Source organism: Ochlerotatus camptorhynchus, unplaced genomic scaffold (assembly GCF_037179485.1).
Source record: "Ochlerotatus camptorhynchus isolate MF236.1 unplaced genomic scaffold, CSIRO-AGI_Acam_v1.1 ptg000124l, whole genome shotgun sequence".
In the NCBI taxonomy this organism is placed as follows: Eukaryota; Metazoa; Arthropoda; class Insecta; order Diptera; family Culicidae; genus Ochlerotatus; species Ochlerotatus camptorhynchus.
This window is the reverse complement of record NW_027040614.1, coordinates 2,842,196-2,865,859: the sequence shown is the minus strand read 5'-3', so window position 1 is coordinate 2,865,859 and position 23,664 is coordinate 2,842,196. Positions and strand designations below refer to the sequence as shown.

General features: G+C 42.2%; 1 protein-coding gene across 1 annotated transcript in view; it reads right to left on the bottom strand.

The window, feature by feature from the left end:
• Window positions 1–331: 331 nt before the first annotated feature.
• The window catches only part of LOC135699967 (uncharacterized), a 58,046-nt gene continuing 34,713 nt past the window's right edge, over window positions 332–23,664 (bottom strand). The window contains exons 6-8 of the mRNA XM_065220291.1: window positions 17,315–17,494; window positions 1,537–1,564; window positions 332–1,404 (exon numbers count right to left, since the gene is read on the bottom strand). Coding sequence (XP_065076363.1) covers window positions 841–1,404; window positions 1,537–1,564; window positions 17,315–17,494 — 772 coding nt within the window. The 3' untranslated portion in view covers window positions 332–840. The remainder of the gene's footprint in view (window positions 1,405–1,536; window positions 1,565–17,314; window positions 17,495–23,664) is intronic.

Below are 23,664 nucleotides of genomic sequence, written 5' to 3'. Positions count from 1 at the left end.
CATTTTCAGTGTATCAAACACCCCAGATACATATTCTCTATGGGAGGAAATGCCAATTTCCCGGAAAAAGCACACCATTTGAAGTTGAATGCACTTTTCCACCCAAATTTGACACCAGCAGAAAAACAAAATCCTTCGCTACAATCGCGCGGACTTTTTTTCCCCGATGTCCACTTTTCTTCACCTGATTTTCGGGACGTGTTGGATATATTGACCAGCTTTTAAAAGAGTCTCAGATTTGCCACCAGATTTCCCAGCAAACTTATCACCGTCGAAAGGAGAACGAGTAATGTCATCAATGTAATACTTAATAAAAAAAAAAGCACGTGAATTAAGATTCCTTAAATCATTTGCTTTGCAAGTAGCAGTTCAGGATCGTTTAATTAACAAGATCATTTACAGAATGCGTACACTGCGCGTTAAGGGATCACAACAAGATCATTACAGAGCGTAATTATCTTCACATATCTATCATTATTATTGAGGTTGTTGTTGTTATTGGTGTTGCTCGTGACATTGTTTCGGTTAAATTAGTCTTCGATCGATCTGTGCATTCGTTTGAAGCTACTCCCACTGGTGACTAAAGGCATGGCCTACTTCGATCAGGATGTTGAGTCGAAGATTGTCACCCGTATGTTGTTATGGTGTGACGGCAGTGGGAGCACTCTTCCTTTGTTTTGACAATTCTACTTGGCACTCAATAGTTGAGCGAATTTTTGACGCACGTGGTGTGTGAAATGCTTTTTACAATAGTCGCGAAGGCATCAGGCATGGACAGAGTGATGAGTATTTAACATTTGGCTAGTTCCTAGGGTTGTTTGGCATTCGTGGAAATGTGGCTTAATAGTGCTCAACCTCGTACAAGTGTGGCTTGTAAGAGCCATCATCCTCATGTCCATGACCGTGAGCGGCCCATGGAGCAGGTCCGGAGTGAGCACCAGCGTTATGCAGGGCGTTCAGGTGGAAGGCCTTGGCGTGCTGGACCTCTGGGGTTTCGACTGGGACTCCATTGTGGATCACTGGGACGTGCTGAGGTCCATGCCAGGCTCCGGCTCCGTTATGGGCTGGAGCGTGGGCAGCTGGGCCGTATTGTGGGGCTGGGGCATGGTGACCGTATCCGGAAGAAACCTTAGCGTAAGAGGCAGCATGGAAAGCCTTGGCGTGCTGGACTTCAGGGGTTTCAACTGGGACACCATTGTGGATCACCGGGATGTGGATGGGTCCGTGCCACTTCTGAGCTGGGGCATCATGATGGTCCCAATGGTGACCAGCTGGACCGGAACTGGCAGCGACATGGGCGTGGGCAGCGAAGTGAGCAGCCTTGGCAGCGGCGACTTCAGGGGTATCGGCAGGAACGTACGATCCGGAGCAGACCGCAGCCATGAGCAGCACTGATCCCAACACCTAAACGATCGGAAAGATCAACAGAAAAACACAACATTCAATCAGTAACTGATTCACTTGATATTCTTATGGTTTTCACTTGAGAGTCCTTATTGTCACTATCAAAACACTTAATCACTCGGAACTACTTACGAAAGCCTTCATTGTAAGATTTGGTTGACTTTGCAAAGCAAAAACAGACACTTGCTGAAACTATTGAGTGCTGCAAACCTCCGGGTTGATCTGAATCGGACGAGGACTGTTTGCGGACTGTGCCTAACCGAGTGACTAGGAAGCAGTTTTATACACCCCATCGCCCGGAGATTTGCACGAAAGCAGCATGCTGGTCACTTTCAAATGGGTAACTTGCGCATGGTAGGCACTGCCGTCATCGTCATTGCTGTTGTTGCTATAGTTTTCGCGCACCACTGCCGCCTGCTTTGCTTAGCTCCCGCAATGGTAATTAGTTTATGTAGCAATTCACCGTATTTTCGGCGGAAGGTCACGCAGCTCCGGTGCAAGTGCAAGTACCTAGCTAGTGTGAAAGGTAACTAGAATAATAGAATAGAATGAGTATCGATTGGAACGGTCGATTCACTCCGGTAAATCGCTCCCAGACTGGACGCGGTCAACCAATTTCCAACCAGGCGTTGTTCGTTTCTTATGAATATGTTTTTGGAAACCTTCTCTTGTGAAGAATTTGATGCGTTGGAAGTTTTTAACTTTGAGATGACAATGGCAAGGAAATTAAATGACTATTATTTGTTCAAGACACTGAAGATGTCTTTACATTGTAGTCGAAATACGCGTATCTGTCAAGGATATGCAATTAAGGTAGTGGAATTGAATGGAAATTACCAATCCTTCTTTCTTGCTCTATGCATTGGTAAAAGTGATGGCAAATAATAAATAAGTATCAAGTTTAGAAATTTTAAGAATTCTTTGATGCTTCAAAAGGCAAAGTAAGACAATTTTAGCTCTCCTGTAGGGAAGGCCAGCTAGTTTTACAGAATATCTGTACGAAAGCTTATACAATGTCTGTATCTCTCTGTATCAGAAATTTTGGAAAAGTGCAGGGGGTGGGGGTTTTAATTTATTTTCGAGCAAGGTTGCAAATTTTCATTTTGCATAATACAACATAATAACATTTAATTCACATTCCATAAGAAAGAAATTCTGATTCCTGTGCTATGATAAACTGAAATAAAATCCTCTCCAAATGACTTGAACCTTAATTCAAGGGTTTAAGGTTCATATTTAAAATAATTTAATAACCACGAGAACATGGTTTAGCAGATCTGTGAACCGCCCAGAGAAAATCTAGAACTTTTTCAGAATTGTCTGGCCATTTAGGAAGTGTCATATACATATATATCTCGATATGTAACTGTCCCTTTTCACACCCATCGTTGATTTCTCACTACGAACAATTTAACCCGTAAAAGCCCGGGACAAACTTTTTATTTTCAAAAATTTGTATCTCAGAGATTCCATGGCCGATTTAAATGACTTTTTTTTTAACATCATTCCGGTGAGTGGTTCTTACATTTGTTGGGTGGTACTCCCCCCCATGACCCTCCCTTTTTTCTATATATTCAAGAATGTGTTGGCACGGGGGTATTTTTTTCAATCTCTATCATATATCTTACATATCATTGCGACAACATATTGATTTTTTTCGTGAAACTCCTGGAAATGATAGAGTTCATTCATAAGACCACATGGCTACCATGGAACCGGTTTCGGATGTTCCGGATTATGGTTCCAAACGGTAAAATTTATTGTCTGTCTTAACAATATCAAGCAACATATTAAATCACATCTACTCGACGAAATATGACCAATGGCACTCAAAACGACGTCCACAGAGCCATATGACCACCGTAAAATCGGTTCCGGATATTCCGGACTATGGTTCCGTATGGTCAAATTTGATATCGCTCATAACCATACCAAGCGACATATCAAATCACATCTACTCGACGAAATATGACCAATGGCACTCGAAACGACGTCTACAGAGCCATATGGCCACCGTAAAACCGGTCCAGATATTCCGGATTATGGTTCCACATGGTCAAATTTGAAATATCTCATAATTATATCAAGCGACATATAAAATCACATCTACTCGATGAAATATGACCAACGGCACTCAAAACGACGTCAACAAAGCCATATGGCAACCGTAAAACCAGTTCCGGATATTCCGGATTATGGTTCTGTATGGTCAAATTTGATATCGCTCATAACCATACCAAGCGACATATCAAATTACATCTACTCGATGAAATATGACCAATGGCACTCAAAACAACAACAATAGAGCCATAGGGCCACCGTGGAACCGATTCCAGATATTCCGAATTATGGTTCCGTATGATCGAATTTTATATCTCACACAACCATATCAAGCGACATATCAAATCACATCTACTCGACGAAATATGATCAATGGCACTAACACAGCAATAACAAAAACTATATGTTCAACATTATGGCCAGGAATGGTTTGGAAAATCATCCTCATATATCATTCATTAAGGAGCCTCCCAGAGAGAATAACAGCACTGTTTAGAGACCCACGGTGGCACGAGGACGATCATCTGGTACTGGAGCTACAAATTACCAATTGTATGAAATGTAAAAAAAAAAGATAACAGTACTAACTATGAATAACTCCAAAATATAAAGCAATTAATTTTTGAACCTCATTGGTGATTGCAAGGCAAAACTCATAAGTGAATTAACTTATGCTTGAGATTTGAGTTTTTGAGTTTATCCGAAGTGGACGCAGGTAAATCCGTTGTTTATCAATTTTTGTTTCTAATATTTAAAATATTTGGTTTAAAATTTATAAAGAGACATAAGAAAGACGATGCAAATATATAAGCTGCCTAAGAAACTCAAAACCGTTTCAATTGATCCCGAATTCCATCACTTACGTCTTGTGGAAGGTGACCAGCTTCCAATCGATTCTCCATTTGTTCTATCGACAGTTCTTCTGAAAGAATTCGCAAAAATTCGGAATGTCGGCTGGGATTTGAATTTTCCCAATTTTGGTACAGCTCTATGAAAATCATGTATGCATTCAGGCATCCAATGTCAATAATTTCAAAGAATTTTTTTTTATCCACACTGGACTTCTCCTTGCATCGGTTGTATTTCTCGTTCTGTGATCTCCTGCATTAACACCACCCTTGGCTTGATTGTAATATTTCACAACATCCGGTTTTTCAATTCGAGGATCTGTTTCTTGGATTCTTTTTGAAGTAATCAAGACGATGGGCTTCTTTCTCTTGCGTTCAAAATATGACGTCAATGTCATAAATGTGCTGAATCCTTGAATGATTGAATTAGACTCTCGTCCTTTTGAATTAGAAATTCTGGTGGAATGAAGGGTTTGTTTGATCTGACTGTTCCAGTATAGTAAGTGCTGTTATGCCACAGGTAGTTGACGAGGTCTATGGATGAGAATAAATTATCTGCTTTTACCTCCCTACATTCATTCAAATATGAAGAGACGAGATCAGTGACCACCCGCATAGCTTGATTTTTTTCGGGCATATTATTCACCTTGCCCGTATATACTTGCAAGTTTAGTACATATCCTTGAATTGAAGAACAAACCCATATTTTGATCCCATATTTGCCGGGTTTCGATTTTATATAAACGCGGAATTGGCAATATCCTGTGGATACGAAGAAATTTAAAGCCGTTTTTATCAAATCGTGAATTCGTTTTATACATATATCAAGGAAAGCAGATCTGACCATGAAAACTAGGGTAAATGAGCTAGTTTTTGATCCTAGTGGTCCTCTAATTGGCCCTACCTTTATTTTTTTATTCATTCTTTACCAAATTTATTTAGATGCACGATTAGAATATAGATTTTGTCGTATATCTATGCAAATAAAGCCAAGACAATTTATATTAAATTTAAGTTAGGCGCCAGGCCAAAAACTGAAGAACTTGTGCCATAATTGGCACACTTACCCTATTGCTTATACAATCTGCCAAACGTTGCTTATAAACACTTGTGTCAAAGAATTAAATACAAACTACATTTTCTTTCATACTCTTAAGCAATATTTTAATTTGAATCCTTACTTACCTCTGAAAAGACACAGTCGTTCGTCTACGGTCAAATTTTTGGGAGCGACGTAATTATCTTGACACCTGACAACAAACTTGTCGAACACCGATCGAATTGGTTCAAGTTTGTCATTGCTAACTTGGAACCGCTTAGGACGAGTGGACCGATCGTCAAACCGTAGGCCGATATACATTTGCTTGAATCGATTTTTACTCATTACCAGTCGGTAGAACTCAATCCGCCAAACTTTATCTGATGTCCATTGTTGAACCAAACTGACATGGTTCTGTTTATTTCGACCGGTCGCAATCAAGATGGCAATAAATCCTAGCATTTCGTTTCTTGTTACAGGTTTTCAGCTTTCTGAGAACCTTTGTACGCCATAGCCATTTGTACAAGAAACCACTTTTTCAATAATTTCGGCTGTAAAGAACGCTTCGAAAACATGTCGTGGAGTTTTCATGTTTTTACAATACTCGCTGGCCCAATATTGAGTAGATGAAATTCACCACCAACGAATGCACTTTCGCTAGAAGTTACCTCCCATCGGTATTGATTTTTACCGATGAAAGCAGGTGTAATCGATTTTGAACTGCATACACGGCCATGTATATAGCGTAGGTTTAGAATTAAAAAATCGAAATATATATATAAAAAATACCTCTCACCCCAGCAGGCCTGGGTTCAATCCCAGTCGGCGCCGCCGAGATATTATAGGGAAGTAAAGCCGTTGGCCCCCGGTTCATGAGTTGATGGGTCGATATGTAGGGCCAGAGAGCTGCGTCTCTGGAGTCGGTAGCATTGGTGCTAAGTACGGAAAACAAAATCAAGGAAAAAAATAGTCTTACTTATGTCTCCTTGTAAATTTGATACCAAATATTTGAAATCTTAGAACCAAAAATTGATAGACAACGAATTTGCCTGCATCCAAATATCTGGAGCCGTTCATATGATTTTATGTTTTTTTTTTATTTGAGATTGGTGATAAATATTTCGTCGAGTACATATGCTTTGATGATTTATCGTATGATATGATAATGATTAATCATGAAATTAAAGAAAATTAATCCATTACCTGGTTCATCGGAAACCTATTCTAAGTTATCAAAATATCTCTATTTATTTTTCTGAAAATCTTGAACCGGTTTCACAGTGGCCCTATGGCTCTATAGTTGTTGTTTTGAGTGCCATTGGACATATTTCATCGAGTAGATGTGATTTGATATGTCGTTTGATATGGTTGTGTGAGATATAAAATTCGATCATACGGAACCGTAATTCGGAATATCTGGAATCGGTTCCACGGTGGCCCTATGGCTCTATTGTTGTTGTTTTGAGTGCCATTGATCATATTTCGTCGAGTAGATGTGATTTGATATGTCGCTTGGTATGGTTATGAGCGATATCAAATTTGACCATACAGAACTATAATCCGGAATATCCGGAACCGGTTTTACGGTTGCCATATGGCTCTGTGGACGTCGTTTTAAGTGCCGTTGGTCATATTTCATCGAGTAGATGTGATTTGATATGTCGCTTGATATAATTATGAGAGATTTCAAATTTGACCATGTGGAACCATAATCCGGAATATCTGGACCGGTTTTACGGTGGCCATATGGCTCTGTGGACGTCTTTTCGAGTGCCATTGGTCATATTTCGTCGAGTAGATGTGATTTGATATGTCGCTTGGTATGGTTATGAGCGATATCAAATTTGACCATACGGAACCATAGTCCGGAATATCCGGAACCGATTTTACGGTGGTCATATGGCTCTGTGGACGTCGTTTTGAGTGCCATTGGTCATATTTCGTCGAGTAGATGTGATTTAATATGTTGCTTGATATTTTTAAGACAGACAATAAATTTTACCGTTTGGAACCATAATCCGGAACATCCGAAACCGGTTCCATGGTAGCCATGTGGTCTTATGAATGAACTCTATCATTTCCAGGAGTTTCACGAAAAAAATCAATATGTTGTCGCAATGATATGTAAGATATATGATAGAGATTGAAAAAAATACCCCCGTGCCAACACATTCTTGAATATATAGAAAAAAGGGAGGGTCATGGGGGGGAGTACCACCCAACAAATGTAAGAACCACTCACCGGAATGATGTTAAAAAAAAGTCATTTAAATCGGCCATGGCATCTCTGAGATACAAATTTTTGAAAATAAAAAGTTTGTCCCGGGCTTTTACGGGTTAATACCGTAAAGTAACAATACTATCGGACAGGTGAGACAATCCCCTATCTAATCGTGATGTTAGTTTGTGTGTTTGAATTGTTGTTTACGAAAAATCGACGCTCAAAAGTGAGGCTTTAAAGCACTCTACAAGTCTAAATCATGGTCTACAGTACCCTCATAAAACCCAAATGGCCACCACCGGGTAGTTTTCCGAGCTTAGCTCCTGGAAGGCCACAGGTTGTGTCCCATGTTGCTGACGAAGATGTCGATGGTCGCATGGACCCCAGATCGATTCAACCGGGTGGGAGTGGCCGGAGCCAAGATGGTATAGTCTTGATTCAGGATGGTGCCGTTTCGATTGCTCCGACCGTTGCCCCAAGCTTGGTGTTTTGCGTTCAGGTCGCCAGGCAGTAGGCCGCGATGATGGTAATTGGGCCAAGTGATGTGCTCACCTCCACTCCCATGGCTTCAATTGTTTTCAGCTGAATGTTTGGTAGCAGCCGACAACTGATGTTCCGTCTTGCAGCGATGGCCACTCCCCCACCCTCGGAGCAGGTGCGGTCACGTCTGACGAGCCGGAAGTCGAGAAGGAATACGTTCAGTTCGGGTTTCAAGTGCGTCTCGGTGATGATAGCAATGTCGATCGCCTTGGTGTTGAGGTAATCGAGTAGCTCTCTATGCTTGTTCTTCGGCGAGCAAGCGTTCCAAATTGCTATTTTTATAGCTTCACGGTCCATACTTGGTGACAAGTGACAAGGCAGCATGAAGCTGTTCAGATCGAGTCTTGCAGGCACGCAGGATGCCGATCACCTCTGCAACCAGCGTTACTAGTTCCTCCGATGTAAACGGAGATCCGTCAACTGAATCGCCTGAAGCAACACGGGCATACGATAGTCCAGGCACCGAGGCAGAAACTTTATTTGGCAGGGCCGGTGCAGCAGTGAGGCGATGCTGAGCTGAGGGGGCGGCTCGTTGATAGTTGCGGGGTAGTGGTGGGAGATTTGGGACCAGGCGATTGGCTGGTTGCTAGTAGCCACCTTCTTCCTGATGTTGATGATTACCGTTCGCTTGGGGCAGTCCCGAGTAGTGGCACGGTGAGTACCGCTGCAATTCACACACTTCGACTCGGTGTCATCAGCTTGAACACAGGTCACCGTCGAGTAGGCCATAGCACACATGTCGCAGCGTGACAGTTCTTCGTGCCATGGCCGAAGGAGAGGCAACTTGTGAATTGGGTCACATCACAGTGTTATGGTTTGTAGGATTCCCAGTAGATAATGACCTGAAACAGGTCACGTATGTAGTTCTTCAGCGCAGCAAGCGTGGTGGAGCCCTTCGTGAAGTGTACCAGAAACAGTTGGTCACGATAGTTAGTATTGAGCATAGGCCATCGATTTATTGGGTGGACTGCCTCTGGTTTCAATCTAAGCCTCACCAGCTCATTTTGTACGGCAACTGCTTCGTACGACGGCAGTTCCCGTAAAACAACCTTCAATGGTTTCACCGAAGGTAAATCGTGGGTGTAAAACTCCGCCGTACTGTTCTTCAGTAGGTCACCGACCGACTTGTATTACTGTAGGCTGGAGCACATGATCTTTGTTCCTACCCCAAGCAACACACATCCATCAAAATAGGTTGCTGCAACTTGATTGTGACTGAAATAAGGTGCATTCAAGTAACCACAACTGTTAAGTGACAAGTGTGCTACTAGGGACGCTATCTGTAGCGCGGGAACAATTTGAGTTTTGCCAGCTCATCCCTAAGCTTGGCGACGTCCTTCATCGGGGTAAACAGCGGAGGAATCCGCTCCTTTTTGGCAATTTCAGCGGCGTCACCACTGCCATTTTCAACTCCGAGCAGCGAGAATTGGTTGCTCTGTAGCAGCCGAATAGCTGCGTCATCCGAAGCAGTGCTGGCGTCCATTTGCGCCTTTTTACAAAGGCCCTCCGATGCAATTAGACTTGCCTATGTACCTGTCGATGACGGCACTTCGTGAACGTAACAATTAATTGGAAAATTGGAAAAGCATTTATTGTAGCAGATTGTGATAAATATTTCCTATCGATTGGTGTATTTGGATTTTATTTTCATCTAAAAATGACAAAGTTATAAGCGTTCAAAACCTTACAGCCAATTTAAAACCACTAGTTTCCACCGGTTGGTTAAATTGAATTCTTACATTTCTGAAAATACTCAGCGGTCCATCAGATTTCCACAAAGTTCTCTTCTCTAGTAATTTGTGGCAGTTTCTACCTGTGAAGCCCTACTTGCTATGACGTTGACATGATCTTAGCTTCACCCACTGTTCAGCAGTTGTTGGATCCACAGCTTCAACACCTTTGTAAATGGCGTTTATGATCCCAAGTGGAGCACGGGTGGTGGACAAAGCAGAACAGTTCTTTGATTAGGAGCTCCACACAACATTGGTTTTTGAACGCAAATATAAAAATGCTTCGCTCTTTTATCATCAGCACCATCAGTCTTCCATTTTACGTAACTTGTGTTTATTAAGTCCAACGTTCTTGGAATCTTGCTCTCTTGAGAAAGCATGGACTCACTTGTGCAGCAATATGGACAAAGATTGAACTGTGACCCATGATAAAGCAAAAGATTGATGATTTTTAGGTCACCTGCGACAACTGCTTTCAATTTGTCCAATGTGAGAAGTGTCGACCAAACTTGTACAATTTGGTGTACTTTTCCGGAATGGTGGGTATTAAGCTTGGTTTAGACCAAGGCCTGTACTCGAAAAAAATGCACCAGACAAAAGTGTTCGCCAAAAATTTATTTTAAGTCGGATTTTCTTGAAACTTTCAGGGAATGGGGTTTCGGCATAATTACTTTATTCAATTTCCTTTCCATCGCTGAAAGCCCGTGCCTTTCCCTTAAGACCCCCCATTACATTTTGTGCAAAGGTGGAGCCGACCTTTTTGGTCACTTTTATCCATTATTTCTTCAACTCCAGCTCGTTCTTAAACACCTTGGACGATTTTCGAACTTTGGCCTTCATTATGGCCCAAAATCTTTCCACCGGGCGAATCTCTGGTGAATTTGGGGGGTTGGCGGTTTTTGGTACAAAAACAACGTTATTGTCTCTGTACCAATCCAACGTCGATCGCGCGTAATGGCATGATGCCAGGTCCGGCCTAAATAATGTCTCGTCTCCGTGGGACCGCAGGAAGGGCCACAGACGCTTCTGGAGGCTCTCGGTGCGGTAAATTTCGCTGTTGATGGTACCCATTGTGATGTACGGTTTACTCAGTTTACCGCCTGAGCAAGTATTTTTTGGCGAATATGTCCACTTTCTTCTACCTTATGTCTTCCGAAACATCAAACCGTGATTTGGCAACGTAGAACTCTAGCCCCGGTATCAGCTTTGCGTCTGCCTTGATGTAGGTTTCGTCATCCATAACCACACACATCGGTTTCGTTAACCACTCTCGATGCAGCTTCCTTGCGCGGGATTTGGCCGCCGTGTTTTGTTGATCACGCCAGTTGGGTACCTTCCGGACCTTGTATACATGAAGCCAAGCTCGTTTCGTGGTTTGCTAAACGAACCAGGCGGAACACTTTGCCTTCAGAGCCACGTCGCGAATCTAAAGGTTCGGATTACGCTTGAAATAATCCAACACCTTCCGGGCCTTCACAGGGTCAGCTGTCTTCGATTTTCTTCCACTTCCAGCCCGCCGCTCGGTCGTCTGGGACTCTTTAAACGATTTTACCACCCGAGACACAGTTGTATGGGTGATTCCCAGTTGTCTTCCGATCCATCTCATGGTCGCAGTCGGATTTTCCATGACGGCGCGCAAAATTCTCCGGCGATTTTCTTTTTGTTTCGATGACAACTCAATAACCACTGAACCGATTGTAATGAAATTTTGCACATGTAAACAACTCACTCCAAACTAGTTCTACCCAGATTTTCATCAATTTTTACCTACGGATAAAAAAGTTACACACGGATAAAAATGGTGCATTTTTTTCGAGTACAAGCCAGTTAAATTCAATTGGCTTGAAAAGTTGAGCATGTGAGTTGATCAAATCAGTTCAATGGCATGGTTTACACGTTTAATTCGCGTTCAAGTCAGTTGAATTCAACTGACTTGATCAATTGACTTGCCTTGTCTAAACCCAGGTTTACTGCAAGAAGAAACAACTTCTTCACTCCTGTACCTTTAGGTCCCTTCCCCCCTTTTCGCTCCTTTTCTACGATAGTTAACGCAATCTTAAATGAGCCTCCTCCCCCATCTGCTCCTATCTTATAGAATATATTGTTATTAGATAGAAATCTTTCATGTTCAACATACTCGATTAAAGCCTTCACGTCGTTACAATATATGACTGCTTTCATCAAGACTCTTGGAGAAGACCCCTTACTGGTCTACTCAAATTCGAATGGAAGATGTGTAACAGACAAGAACTCCTTGAGCTTCTGGTTCATATCTTTTATTTTTTGGAGGAAGACAAGTGGGGCCTTCGGTGTCCATTCCTTGGAAGGCATTGCTTAACTGCAATGTTTTCCTTGTGCTCAAATTGCATTCGGTTTTTATTAGGAACAAGTCATCAACAGATAGAATTTTATCACTATGCGAAGTCGATGAACCTGCATGTGACCCAACGGGAAGGACGTCTTCTTATGTTAGCAAGAGTTACGGAACCATCGTCATCAGAACGGTTTTCCCTCAGATAAGATGCAACAACTGAATCGCCGGTTCGTGGTTGTTCACCTTGCACAAGCTGCAGAAGGTTATTGTGTCGTTCTAGGAGGGTACATAAATGCCATTTGCCATTGGAAATTTCCGAAAAACACGCCGTACAGAATTTTGAAGTGCGCATCCTTCGCTGAAGGCCTCCCACGCTTTTTCGCCTTATTCTGTAAGCCGCATAGATTTGGCAATGTTACATGAGCAGCTATACATACGTCACATTGGCAATTCATTCCACTCCTCGTTGGAACACGTTGACCATGTTTATACTGATGCACTTCTATGAGCTGTCAGAAGTCAGCTGATCACAACTGTCTCGTGGACAGCGTTGAGTTCGCGGTTCAAAAATTACAGACGATTTTCAGTGTGCCATGTTTATCGAATACACCTTTACATAGTTTCTTCAGCAGTATTATAATATACATGATCTGGATCTCCACAAGCTAATGAAATAATAAACTTGCATTGAAGAGTTTTCTTCAAATATCGAGCCTAAATGATAAATCGGTATGATCAAAAAGACATGGTAGTAAAAGCTATCCAGTTCATCGAGGAGATTTGATCTTGAAGTTTTACAGGCTTAACATGTTGTCTCAACGTAGCATACAATGTCCCGATCGAATTTTTGATGCAAAAGAGCTTCATTAAACCAAATAGCATCCTGATGTTTCCCACATCAGTCCCATATGGAAAAAGTAGGCATTGCAAAAAATGGCAGCTAAGAAGTGCAATTGCCATGTAAATTTTGAAAAATCATAGTAAATTAATTGATAATATTTTCAAGTTTTGTTACATCACCGAAAAATATGGCGATTCAAAAAGGAGAACTGTAACTTGACTTCTGGACGATCGAACTTCAGGATGGGACTGATATGCGATTACTTGATGTTGTTTTCATATTTTTCATGATCAAAGTGCAGTGTTCACTCGACTGTCGACAGAAGCAGGCCACTCTCGATGTGTGTTACGAGATCGTCTGTTTACTCGGCAGCAACCATTGTGTGGTCCTCCTCATTGTTCTTCGTCAGCTGTTCTTTTGGTCGATGTGTCGTGGAATTTGGAAAGCCTGGAGTTCAGATCTTGATGTTCTATAGATTAAACAAGGTATTGTAAGATGTCTCAACTTAATGTAGAGCTTCGTGGAGCACCATAATATCAACACGGTTATTTAGTTGTATGATAAAACATGTTCGAATTATCCTGAGGATTAAGTACTGGTGCTCTACAGGCTCAACAATGTCTTGTATGATTTTCAGATTAAATATATGAATCCATGAAGCTCCATGGGACCTCATCACATCAAGTGAGATAAGAAGTTGTACTATAAAATATCCGAAGTAACATTGCAAGATTTATAGAGGTTTAATAGTACTCTACAAGTTTAAATCATGGTCTACAAAACCTTCATAATACAACAATTGTGACATGGATGTTTCATTCTCCAAAATGTCCTGGGCAAGGGAGATAAGAGAGATGATTACGCTGCAAGCAAAACAGTAAAATATGACAAAAATTTTACTGTCATGGAGCGACTTTTATACTTATTTGATCGAACTTTGTACGGCTCATGAATTCTCAGCCTCATTTTTATTCAGTTTCGGTCGAACGTTCAAATTTTCTCAACAGCATTGCAGAAACATGGTTACCAGTGACATTGTCAAAAGATCCCCCCTAAAACGGGCTGCTGTTTTGACAGAAATTTTCTTTGCGCGTCTCTCTTAGTAAAATATGTTCCATTCTACAAATTGTCCTGGAGTTTTGATCTTGATGGTGTACAGATTCAACGAAGTATTGTACGATACCTTATCAACCAGGCTAAGGCCTTGTTGTCCTCTGCTGTCCGAAGCAGTCGTCTCCACTCGACTCGATCCATGGCTGCACCAACAATCAATCCGAAACTAACGATTTTAAATTGGCTCACTACTTGACCAGGCAAATTGACTAACGTGTCCCTTTCTAGTATAAATTCCTGTACTACACTATGTTTGTTTTGATTCGCTATGAAAGTTTGCCAGATAAAATGAGGGGTTAGTGGATTTTCATATGTTTCGAGGGGTGAATCGATTAGCTTGGGACAGAAGATAGTACCAGAGCTGAGCCAAAAAGTTGAGCTCGTTTCTTCGGGACCTTCTGGTCTTAAAGTTACCTCTATGGCCACACATCGCCAGCCTCGTAGTCTACGAAGGTTCCGCAGGTCGCCTTCTACTTGGTCGATCCACTTTGCCCGCCTCTTCTTCTTGTTCCTGTTGGGTTGCTTTCGAGAACCATTTTCACTGGGTCGTCATCCGGCATTCTTACGACGTGCCCAGCCCACCGTAGTCGCCCAATTTTTGCAATGTGGACGATGGATGGTTCTCCCAGCAGCTGGTGCATGTGATTTCAAATCATTTTGGCAGATCTAATTTCATACATTTTTGAGGATAGTCTGAGGAAAATTATAAACAACTTAACACGGCAATGCATCCGCTAGTATGCGTGCGTTAAACGTTACTAATCCCTATAGGTTCCATAGATAAGCGGAGTCACAAAAGTGTTTTTGGCAACCTTAAAATGATCTTACTGGCATCCGTGAAAAACGTCCATAGAGATTAGTGACGTTTAACGTACGCACACTAGCGGAAGCAACGCCGTGTAAAGTTGTTTATTATTTTCCTCTGGCTAACCTAAAAAATGTATGAAAGTAGACCTGTCAAAATGAGTTTGACGTCGATTTGTTTTGTATTTTTCTCGGATATTCACTAACACGCTCTCACATATCGCACCAATACAACCGGACGTGAAAATCTCAATGCCATCAAAGAGCTCTTCCGTTGTGCAAAATGAAAATGAAGTTCAAAGCAAATCTTTGAAGCAATGAATCGAGGAGTGGTTTGCGTAGTATTTTCTACTTCCGTTTTCCGCGAAATAAATCGGAATGTCGGAATGGATCACTACTTGACTAGCCTATTGGTCCCAAGCAAACGATTAACGTATCCCATTCTAGTCGAAATTCTAGTACTACACTATGATTGTTTTTATTCGCTATGAAAGTTTGACAGATAAAATGAGGGGTTAGTGGATTTTCCTATGTTTCAAGGGGTGAATCGATTAGCTTGGGACCGAAGAGAGTACCAGAGCTGAGCCAAAAAGTTGAGCATATTATTTCGGGACCTTCTTGTCTTAGAGTTACCTCTATGGTGATGCATCCTTTCGATTTTTAATTTACTCAAGAAAAAAATCTAATAGAGTGAAAATAACTCGGAAAATAAATAATAATTTTGCCCATAATATTACAATACTTCCTGCGCAAAAAACACCATGGTGACGTCATGCTCGTTTGGATACACTAACTGACAGTTCGTTTGGCTACATTCTACTTCGCCTCCGCTTATCTATCATATCTATAGTATCGATCAGAGACGCTTCACGAAGAAAAGCGTGGAAAGTATTGAGATTGGTGTTGAATTTAATTGTTGAAGTTGGTTGTTTTTATTAAGGAGATTTTCAGCCAGACGCTGGTTAACTGATGAGAATTAAATAATTATAATTAAGTTTGCGTATTTCAAGTGAAATTGGACAGCGAATATTATTGTTATTCAACAACTGTATTTTCGTTATGTTCTCAAAAAAAAAAAAATTTGCTCCAGCACAACGAAATATATCTACACAGGCTCTTTAAAGGCCCTAGCGCAATGACAGCGGAAGCGAAAAAGCCCGATCTGAGTAAGCCAACTTTCGGATTGAAAACTTGTTGGAACCAAATCGACTTCGGTTAGGCATCTTGATGTCATTTGTGACAACTGTCAAACTTTCCGTTTCCGTTCCACTTCCGTCCACATTGCGTTTGGGCCTTAACAAAGATCAAGGCGTTTCCGGTGTAATTTTTCAAGAGATTTGACTTGTACATGATAGGAAGCAACAATGGCATATTGAATAATTTGTGTACATTGTGTACCCTCCAATGTGGTATATTTGGTTTCCCTCAGAGTTGTCAAAAATCGAGTCTTCAAATGCTTCCATTGAATAGCGATACTACCGATACGGTTAAAAAAGTATTCATTTTACCGTAATGCTGAAGCAGACGACAGTCGCTCAAATTAAAAGTCATTTGAAGTAAACACAAAACTGCGGGTTGCCAAATCTTGCAGAAAAATAAATTAGTTGGCCGTGCAAACAGATTTACTTTTATTCTTTCCGCGCGTCTCTTATATAACATCGTTTGTATATAGACTGGACAACGTTTGTCTTATGCAGCCAAACGAACTGTCAAAAAGTGTAACCAAACGGACTGTCATCCTTTAGTTGGCTTCAAAGGAGCAAGTCTTGTAATCTAGTGTTCTTTTGACAAAAAGCTAAATATAAACAAAGAGGCGAACTCCTAGTAAAATTTTGTTTCTCTCAATGTAAGGTTTGTCAACATATTATTTGTACGCGGCTGGATTTGTGATAGTGAAAAGGTTCCTCTCTCTCTCAACAGGATTACAATTTCAACATCCACTACGGTTTGCGTTTACTCTACCCAGCTATATGTTTTAAAACAACATCCGGCCACTGGCATTTGAATCCCAGCTCTCGATTCATCAATAAGTTTCAATAAGACTGAAAAACGTACGGTAGAGCACGGTAGAGACGACGACTGAAAAACGAGTGGGGGAGACATTACTGGAGTACCGGAAACCCACTGGAAACCGTGGTTGCCCCGTAGTGTTGGATGATTCTTGGATGCAAATTACATTAGCATCGAAGCAAGAAGCTGCTGTTGGCACGGTGCTTCAGTAACGGCGATTGACTCGAGAACTTTAGCATTACCGGGAAGGATGATACGCATCAGCACTTCAATGAACTGTTTATGGAAGATTCTCCAACTCTCACGCTGGTTCGGACTCACGCCGACAGTTCGCTCACCTGAGGACGGGACAGAAAGACCAATGTTTCAGGCGGCTGGTTCGGACTCACGCCGACAGTTCGATCACCTGAAGACGGAACGGAATCTTCTTCACACGCTTGAAACATTGGTCCTTCTGTCCCGTCCTCAGGTGAGCGAACTGTCGGCGTGAGTCCGAACCCGCCGCCTGAAGCATTGGTCCTTCGAACCGGATCAACTTCCAGTTTATATGGAAGAACGCCTGCATCGGCCTAAACGTTGTAACGCAGGTACAGTCCCAAAAAACCTCGAAAACTACTATTACCAAATTCCAAACCTAGAACGAAAAGACACAATGCAACGTACTCCGGTCAGACAAAATGTGTTATCTGAGGAGTCACTGATTCTGTTAGAAACGAGCAAAACGAAGCCGGTAATGTTAATTCGGCCCCACAATCATTAAGAAGTTGCGTTTCGGTTAGTGGCGCTAGCAAACGATCGCATAGAAGCAGGATGTCAGCAGCTAGCAAAGCGCAAAGTCAAATTAGAGCATTGGAACTTGTCGACGAACTTGAAGAAGAGGAACTGCGTGCCTCTTTAGAGCAGGATAAAATTCTGGCTGAACAGCGTTTGGAGGCTCTCAACATGCAGAAAGAGTTGGAGCTCAATAGAGAACAGAAAAAAGGCAGAATTCATCAAGAAAATACGCGAACGAGCAATTCAAATCAATGAGCTGCGTTCCCGTTCGGGAGCCTCAAGTTGTAATTCTGTGCAACGTGGGTAAATGCAAACGAGTATCCAGTGCAAGATTCCGAGCACCGTACTGAAAATATTCAGCCTGAAGTAGCAGGTAACGGTATGAACGAAGTTCTCAGTCAAGCATTCAAGGCTCTTCATAGTCGACATGTAAGAGATTTACCGGCGTTTTCTGAAAACATTACGGACTGGCCAATTTTTGAAAACGAGTTCAAGACGTCCACCAGTGAGTGCAAGCTGACGGACAGACAGAATCTCAGGAGATTGAACATCGCATTGCAAGGTAAAGCTCGTAGAACTGTGGAGTCTCTGCTGTCTGCTCCAGAAAACGTTGGCCTGATAATGAAGATGCTGAAATCGAATTTTGGACGCACCTAGTGGGTGGTGGCTAACAGAATGGAACTGCTCAGAAACCTGGATTCTGTCAAGGACGGTAATATTGAATCTTTCCGTTCATTCTTCAACACTGTTATCGGAACTGCGGTAGCGCTGAAAAATGTCAAGGCCGAAATGTATCTGATGAACCCTGAACTAATCTCCCATTTGGCCAACAAGCTACCTGTTTTTAGCAAGCAAATGTGGGTGCGGCACAAGGCTTTGTTGCTAAAAGAGGACAAGATGGCCGATTTCGAAGCATTTTCGCGTTGGTTGGAGGATGAAATGGAAAACCAATTGGCAAGTATCAATCCCCATTTCTTTGGCAAAAAGGATCGCAAGGATCAGCAATTCGTGCCGGTCACAAGATCAAAGCAACCTGTTCTGAACGTCAACACTCGTGAAACAAACCAGAGAGGATATTGTCCTTTATGCAACTCGAACGATCATTTCAGCCTGGCAAAGTATGAGCAGTTTGATAAACTTTCCGTAGAGCAACATCGATCTGCTGCGAGATCCTGCAACGTATGTTATGTGTGTTTGAAGCAAGACCATTCCCGTCGTGACTGCCGATCTGATAGAACATGTTCGGTGTGTGACAAGAATCACCATGAATTGGTACATTCGGATAAGGAATACAACAAAGCAGTACGCAAGTTCGTGAAGAAAACTTCCGAAGATCTTTGCCATGTAAACGGTAGAAGCGTGAACACTCTTCTTCGTGTCGGAAAAGTTAGGATTCGTAGCAACGGTGCAGTCCAGGACGTATTTGCTCTGTTCGACGAAGGATCTTCTCTGTCCATGATCGATGCGGAACTTGCTGAACAAATGGAACTACGTGGTCCAATATCTCCTGTAACGTACCGGTGGACGAATGGAATTTCGCATAAGGATGATGAGCCAATGCTACTGTCTTTCCATATTGCTGGACCAAACGAACAAGCTAAGTGGTATGAAATGGACAACGTACGGACTATCAGCAACATCAACCTAGTAAGCATCGATATTGAAAGGATTAAAAGATTGTATACACTTCTGGATGAAGACAAACTGATCGCCATACAGAATGCTGCTCCGAAAATGCTGATCGGTTCCAACAACGCTGGTCTAATAGTCCCTTTGAAAACTGTGCAGTATTCAACAAGAGGTTTGCAATTGACGCGCTGTCATCTTGGTTGGACAATCCATGGTGAAATCGAACCTGCAACAGTGGATATTGCTGACCAATTTCACGTTTTCCTCTGCAGCAACGATCAGGACAAGGTTGAAGATTTTGGCATCAAACAGCAGGGTCCAAAGATGTCTGAAGAAGACGAGAGAGCTTTGGATATCATGAACCGGACACTGAAACGTTGTGGAGATCGGTATGAGGTTGGTCAAGTGTATAAATACAACAACTTCACGTTCCCAGACAGCAAGCCTCAAGCACTTCGTCGTCTGGCTATTATGGAAAAGAAGATGGACGCTGACCCGAAGTTTGCCGAGCAGTATTGTCAGAAGATCGATGATTACGTTGCAAAGGGCTATGCAAGGAAGCTGAAACACCCAATACTTGGTATCTGCCGCATTTTAGCGTTGTGAGTGCTAACAAATTTCGATTGGTAATGGACGCCAAAGCCAAGTCTCATGGTTTCTCCTTGAATGATTTGTTGCTGAAAGGACCAGATTTCATTCCATCTTTGACTGGAGTACTGATGAGAGGTAGGCAGAAAAAGGTCGCTTTCATGGCAGACATCAAAGAAATGTTTCACCAAGTGCTTATTCGATGGCTGGATCAAAACTCTCAGCGTTTCTTCTGGCGTGGCATGGACCGTACTTCAGCTCCCGCAGTATACGTGATGGTGGCTATGATTTTCGGTGCTGTGTCATCTCCTTCGATTGCACAGTGTATAAAGAATTTCAATGCGAAGGAACTAGAAGAGCGTTTTCCTGGAGTAGAACGTGCAATAGTTAGACAGCACTATGTTGATGACTATTTTGATTCAACTGACACCGAAAAAGAAGCAATTGAACTAGCAAAGAATGTTATCGTGGCACACAAACAAGGCGGATTCAAACTGGTAAAATTTGTCTCCAACTCCAATGCAGTGCTGGAATCTCTTGATCCATCAATGAGAGCTGAACCGAGTGCGGATGTTCGTGTCCTCGGTCTACAATGGCATCTTGGTACCGATGAACTCGTTTTCCCCTTGGACTTTCCGAAGCTTGATATAGCTTTCCGTTCCGGAGTTGATATTCCTACCAAGCGGCAGTTACTACAATTCATGATGGGTATCTTTGATCCATTAAATGTACTTAGTCCAATCACAATCCATTTGAAGATATTGTTCCAAGATTTGTGGCGCCTGCAAGTTGACTGGGATGATAAAATACCTGATGGTCTAATTGCGAAATGGACTGAATGGCGTGGAGAAACTTCGAAGCTGACGGAGGTTCGAGTGCCAAAGTATTATTTTCCTGATGTTCCGTCATTTCACAGTGTTGAACTCCATGCTTTTTCGGACGCAAGTGACAAAGCCTTTGCATGTTGCTTTAGTTGTGGCCAATTCACGAGTGGCACCTCTCAAATCGCAAACTGTTCCCAGGCTAGAGTTGCAAGGATGCGTTCTGTCTAGTCAGATGATGAAGGTGGTACAAGAAGAACTAGAAGTAGAAGTGATATCAACTTTCTTCTGGACTGACTCCAAAATTTGTCTTTCTTGGCTATGTACGAAGGAAAAACTGAACGCTTACGTGGGATCCCGAGTAGGAAAAATCAAAGAAAATTGACTCAACACTAGAGTGTGGAATTGGATACCATCGCATTTGAACGTTGCTGACCTCGCTACAAAGTCCTCTAAGTTCGCACACATCGCTAAATGGCTGAGTGGTCCAGAGTTTTTGAAGCACAATCAAAGTGAATGGCCAAACCAAGAATGTGTCACGATGTCATCAAACGAATCCGTGAACTATCATGTGGAAATCGAAGCTGAAGCAGAATTGGTCTGTCATCATGTTTGTGAAGAAGATGTTATGGATATGCCTGACATTAGCAGATTTTCGGATTACAACCGTTTGATAAGATCAACAGCCTATTATCTGAAGATGAGAAAAGTTCTTGGCATTCCAAAAAGGAACAAACCGAAGAAATTTTCGATCAACGTGCACGATATGGATGAAGCAAGAAACCTGTGGTATAAAATAGTACAGAAAGAAGCGTTCCATGATGAAATCAACAGCTTAAGGACGACTGGCATTGTGAAAAAGTCAAGCCGATTGTTAGCTTACTCACCCGTTCTGGTTAACGGAATTATAAGGATGAAAGGTCGCATTCAAGACGAAAGTAAACCGTTCGATGTGAACAATCCCGTAACACTACCGGACAACCATCATTTCACCAACCTGCTGATCCTGACGTTCCACAATGCTAACGCTCATCAAGGATTAGAAACAGTTATCAACAACTTGAAACAACGGTACCGCATTTTGAAGATTCGTTCCCAAGTACAGAAATTTACACAAGCATGTGTGAGATGCAGAGAGCTACATGCCAAACCAAGTGTGACACAGATGGGTAATCTACCACCAGAGCGGACGACCCCCTTTGTTTTTCCTTTTACTTCTACAGGAATCGACTATTTTGGGCCATTGATGGTGAAGATTGGACGACGTATCGAGAAGCGATGGGTTGTACTCTTCACGTGCATGTCAAGTCGAGCAGTACACCTGGAAGTGGTTTCGTCACTGGATACGAGCAGCTGTATAATGGCCATTCGATGTTTTATGGCAATTCGTGGTGTTCCTCAGAACATCCTGACTGACAACGGGACGAGTTTCACAGGAGCCAATCAAGAACTGAAGAAGATGATAAAGGACCTTAACCAGCAGCAGATAGACGAAACACTGAGTGTAAGGCCGACAACATAGTAGAAGCGATTCGAAGCGATTCGATGCGATAGCAATTGGCAAAGCGAAATGCAGCGGCAAGCGAAGCAACCTATGACATAGTGAAAGCGTTTTTGAAAACATTACAGTCGCGCGCGCAGTGCAAAATATTTGTTCAAATTTGTTATTCAGCATGGATTCATCCGATGAGGAATATTTCGCTTCCTCAAGCACGATTAATTTCATAATCAACAACGAAAGAGAGTTTGCAGTTCACCCTTGTCGCCAAAGCTTATCGACCATCAACCGGTTCCGGTACTGTTTCAATGTTTTGTCCCACAGCGCTTTTCTCGTAAAAACGAGAGCAATCAGATTTTCCGAATCGATTTCGGTGTCCATTTTTCCTCACTAGAATCAGTCCACTTGCGTTCGAAGGCGTCAAAACACAACACGAACAGCTCTGTCGCTTTGCTGAACGCTTTACACCTCTTCGCATCGCTTTCACTATGGCTGGTTTGGGCGATTCCCATAGAACGCTCATAGAGGGTGCTTTCACGCAAGCGCTCCGCTTATTGCCAACGAATCGAATCGCTTCGAATCGCTTCTACTATGTTGTCGGCCTAAGAGGCGTGGAATGGTCGTTTATACCTCCAGGTGCGCCACACTTTGGAGGATGCTGTGAGCGTTTAGTGCGTTCAGTGAAGACAGGACTGCGCGCTATGCTGAAGGAGAGACACCCTACCGATTTGGTTCTGATAACAGAATTGTGTGAAGTAATGAACGTCGTCAACAATCGCCCTTTAACACATGTGTTGCCGCAAGTCTACCGATCTACCACAGGGATGGTGATACTGGTAACCCGGTGGCTCGAGGCGACGCGTCCAACAAAAACGTCATGCGCTGTCACCGATGATCAGTCAGGCTGAGGGACGATCGATCTGTCAAACGGACACATCACCACAACTTATATGAGCATCCACCGTGACTTGATATATAGTGGAGTGACTGTAAATTTATTAAATTAATTGATTTCTACCTAAGAGTACTGAACATTGTAAGAATGCATATGATTGCCTAGTATTAAACTATAAAAGTGTAGTGAACTAACTATAATTTGTTATTCTAGAATTTGAAACACACTGTTCGTGGACAAAGCTAATGTTGTGAAGGTTACTAACCTTAAAATTGAAGTAATGCACTAAGGCTGTGAACCATTTGCCAAGTTAAATTTAACTCGTGGTTAAAAGTGACATTTCGAAAGTTATTTCTTATGTTCGAAAATCCCCGTGCTGTCGATCGACCGGTTTTCGAGCCACGGTCGTCAAAATTTAACTTCTTCTCTGTCAAAAGTAACCACGCTCGGATAGCAGGGTTAATCGATAACTTTTCATCTGTCAAATTTTAACCAAAAGTTAAAATAATCCACCAAATGGTTCAGAGCCTAAAT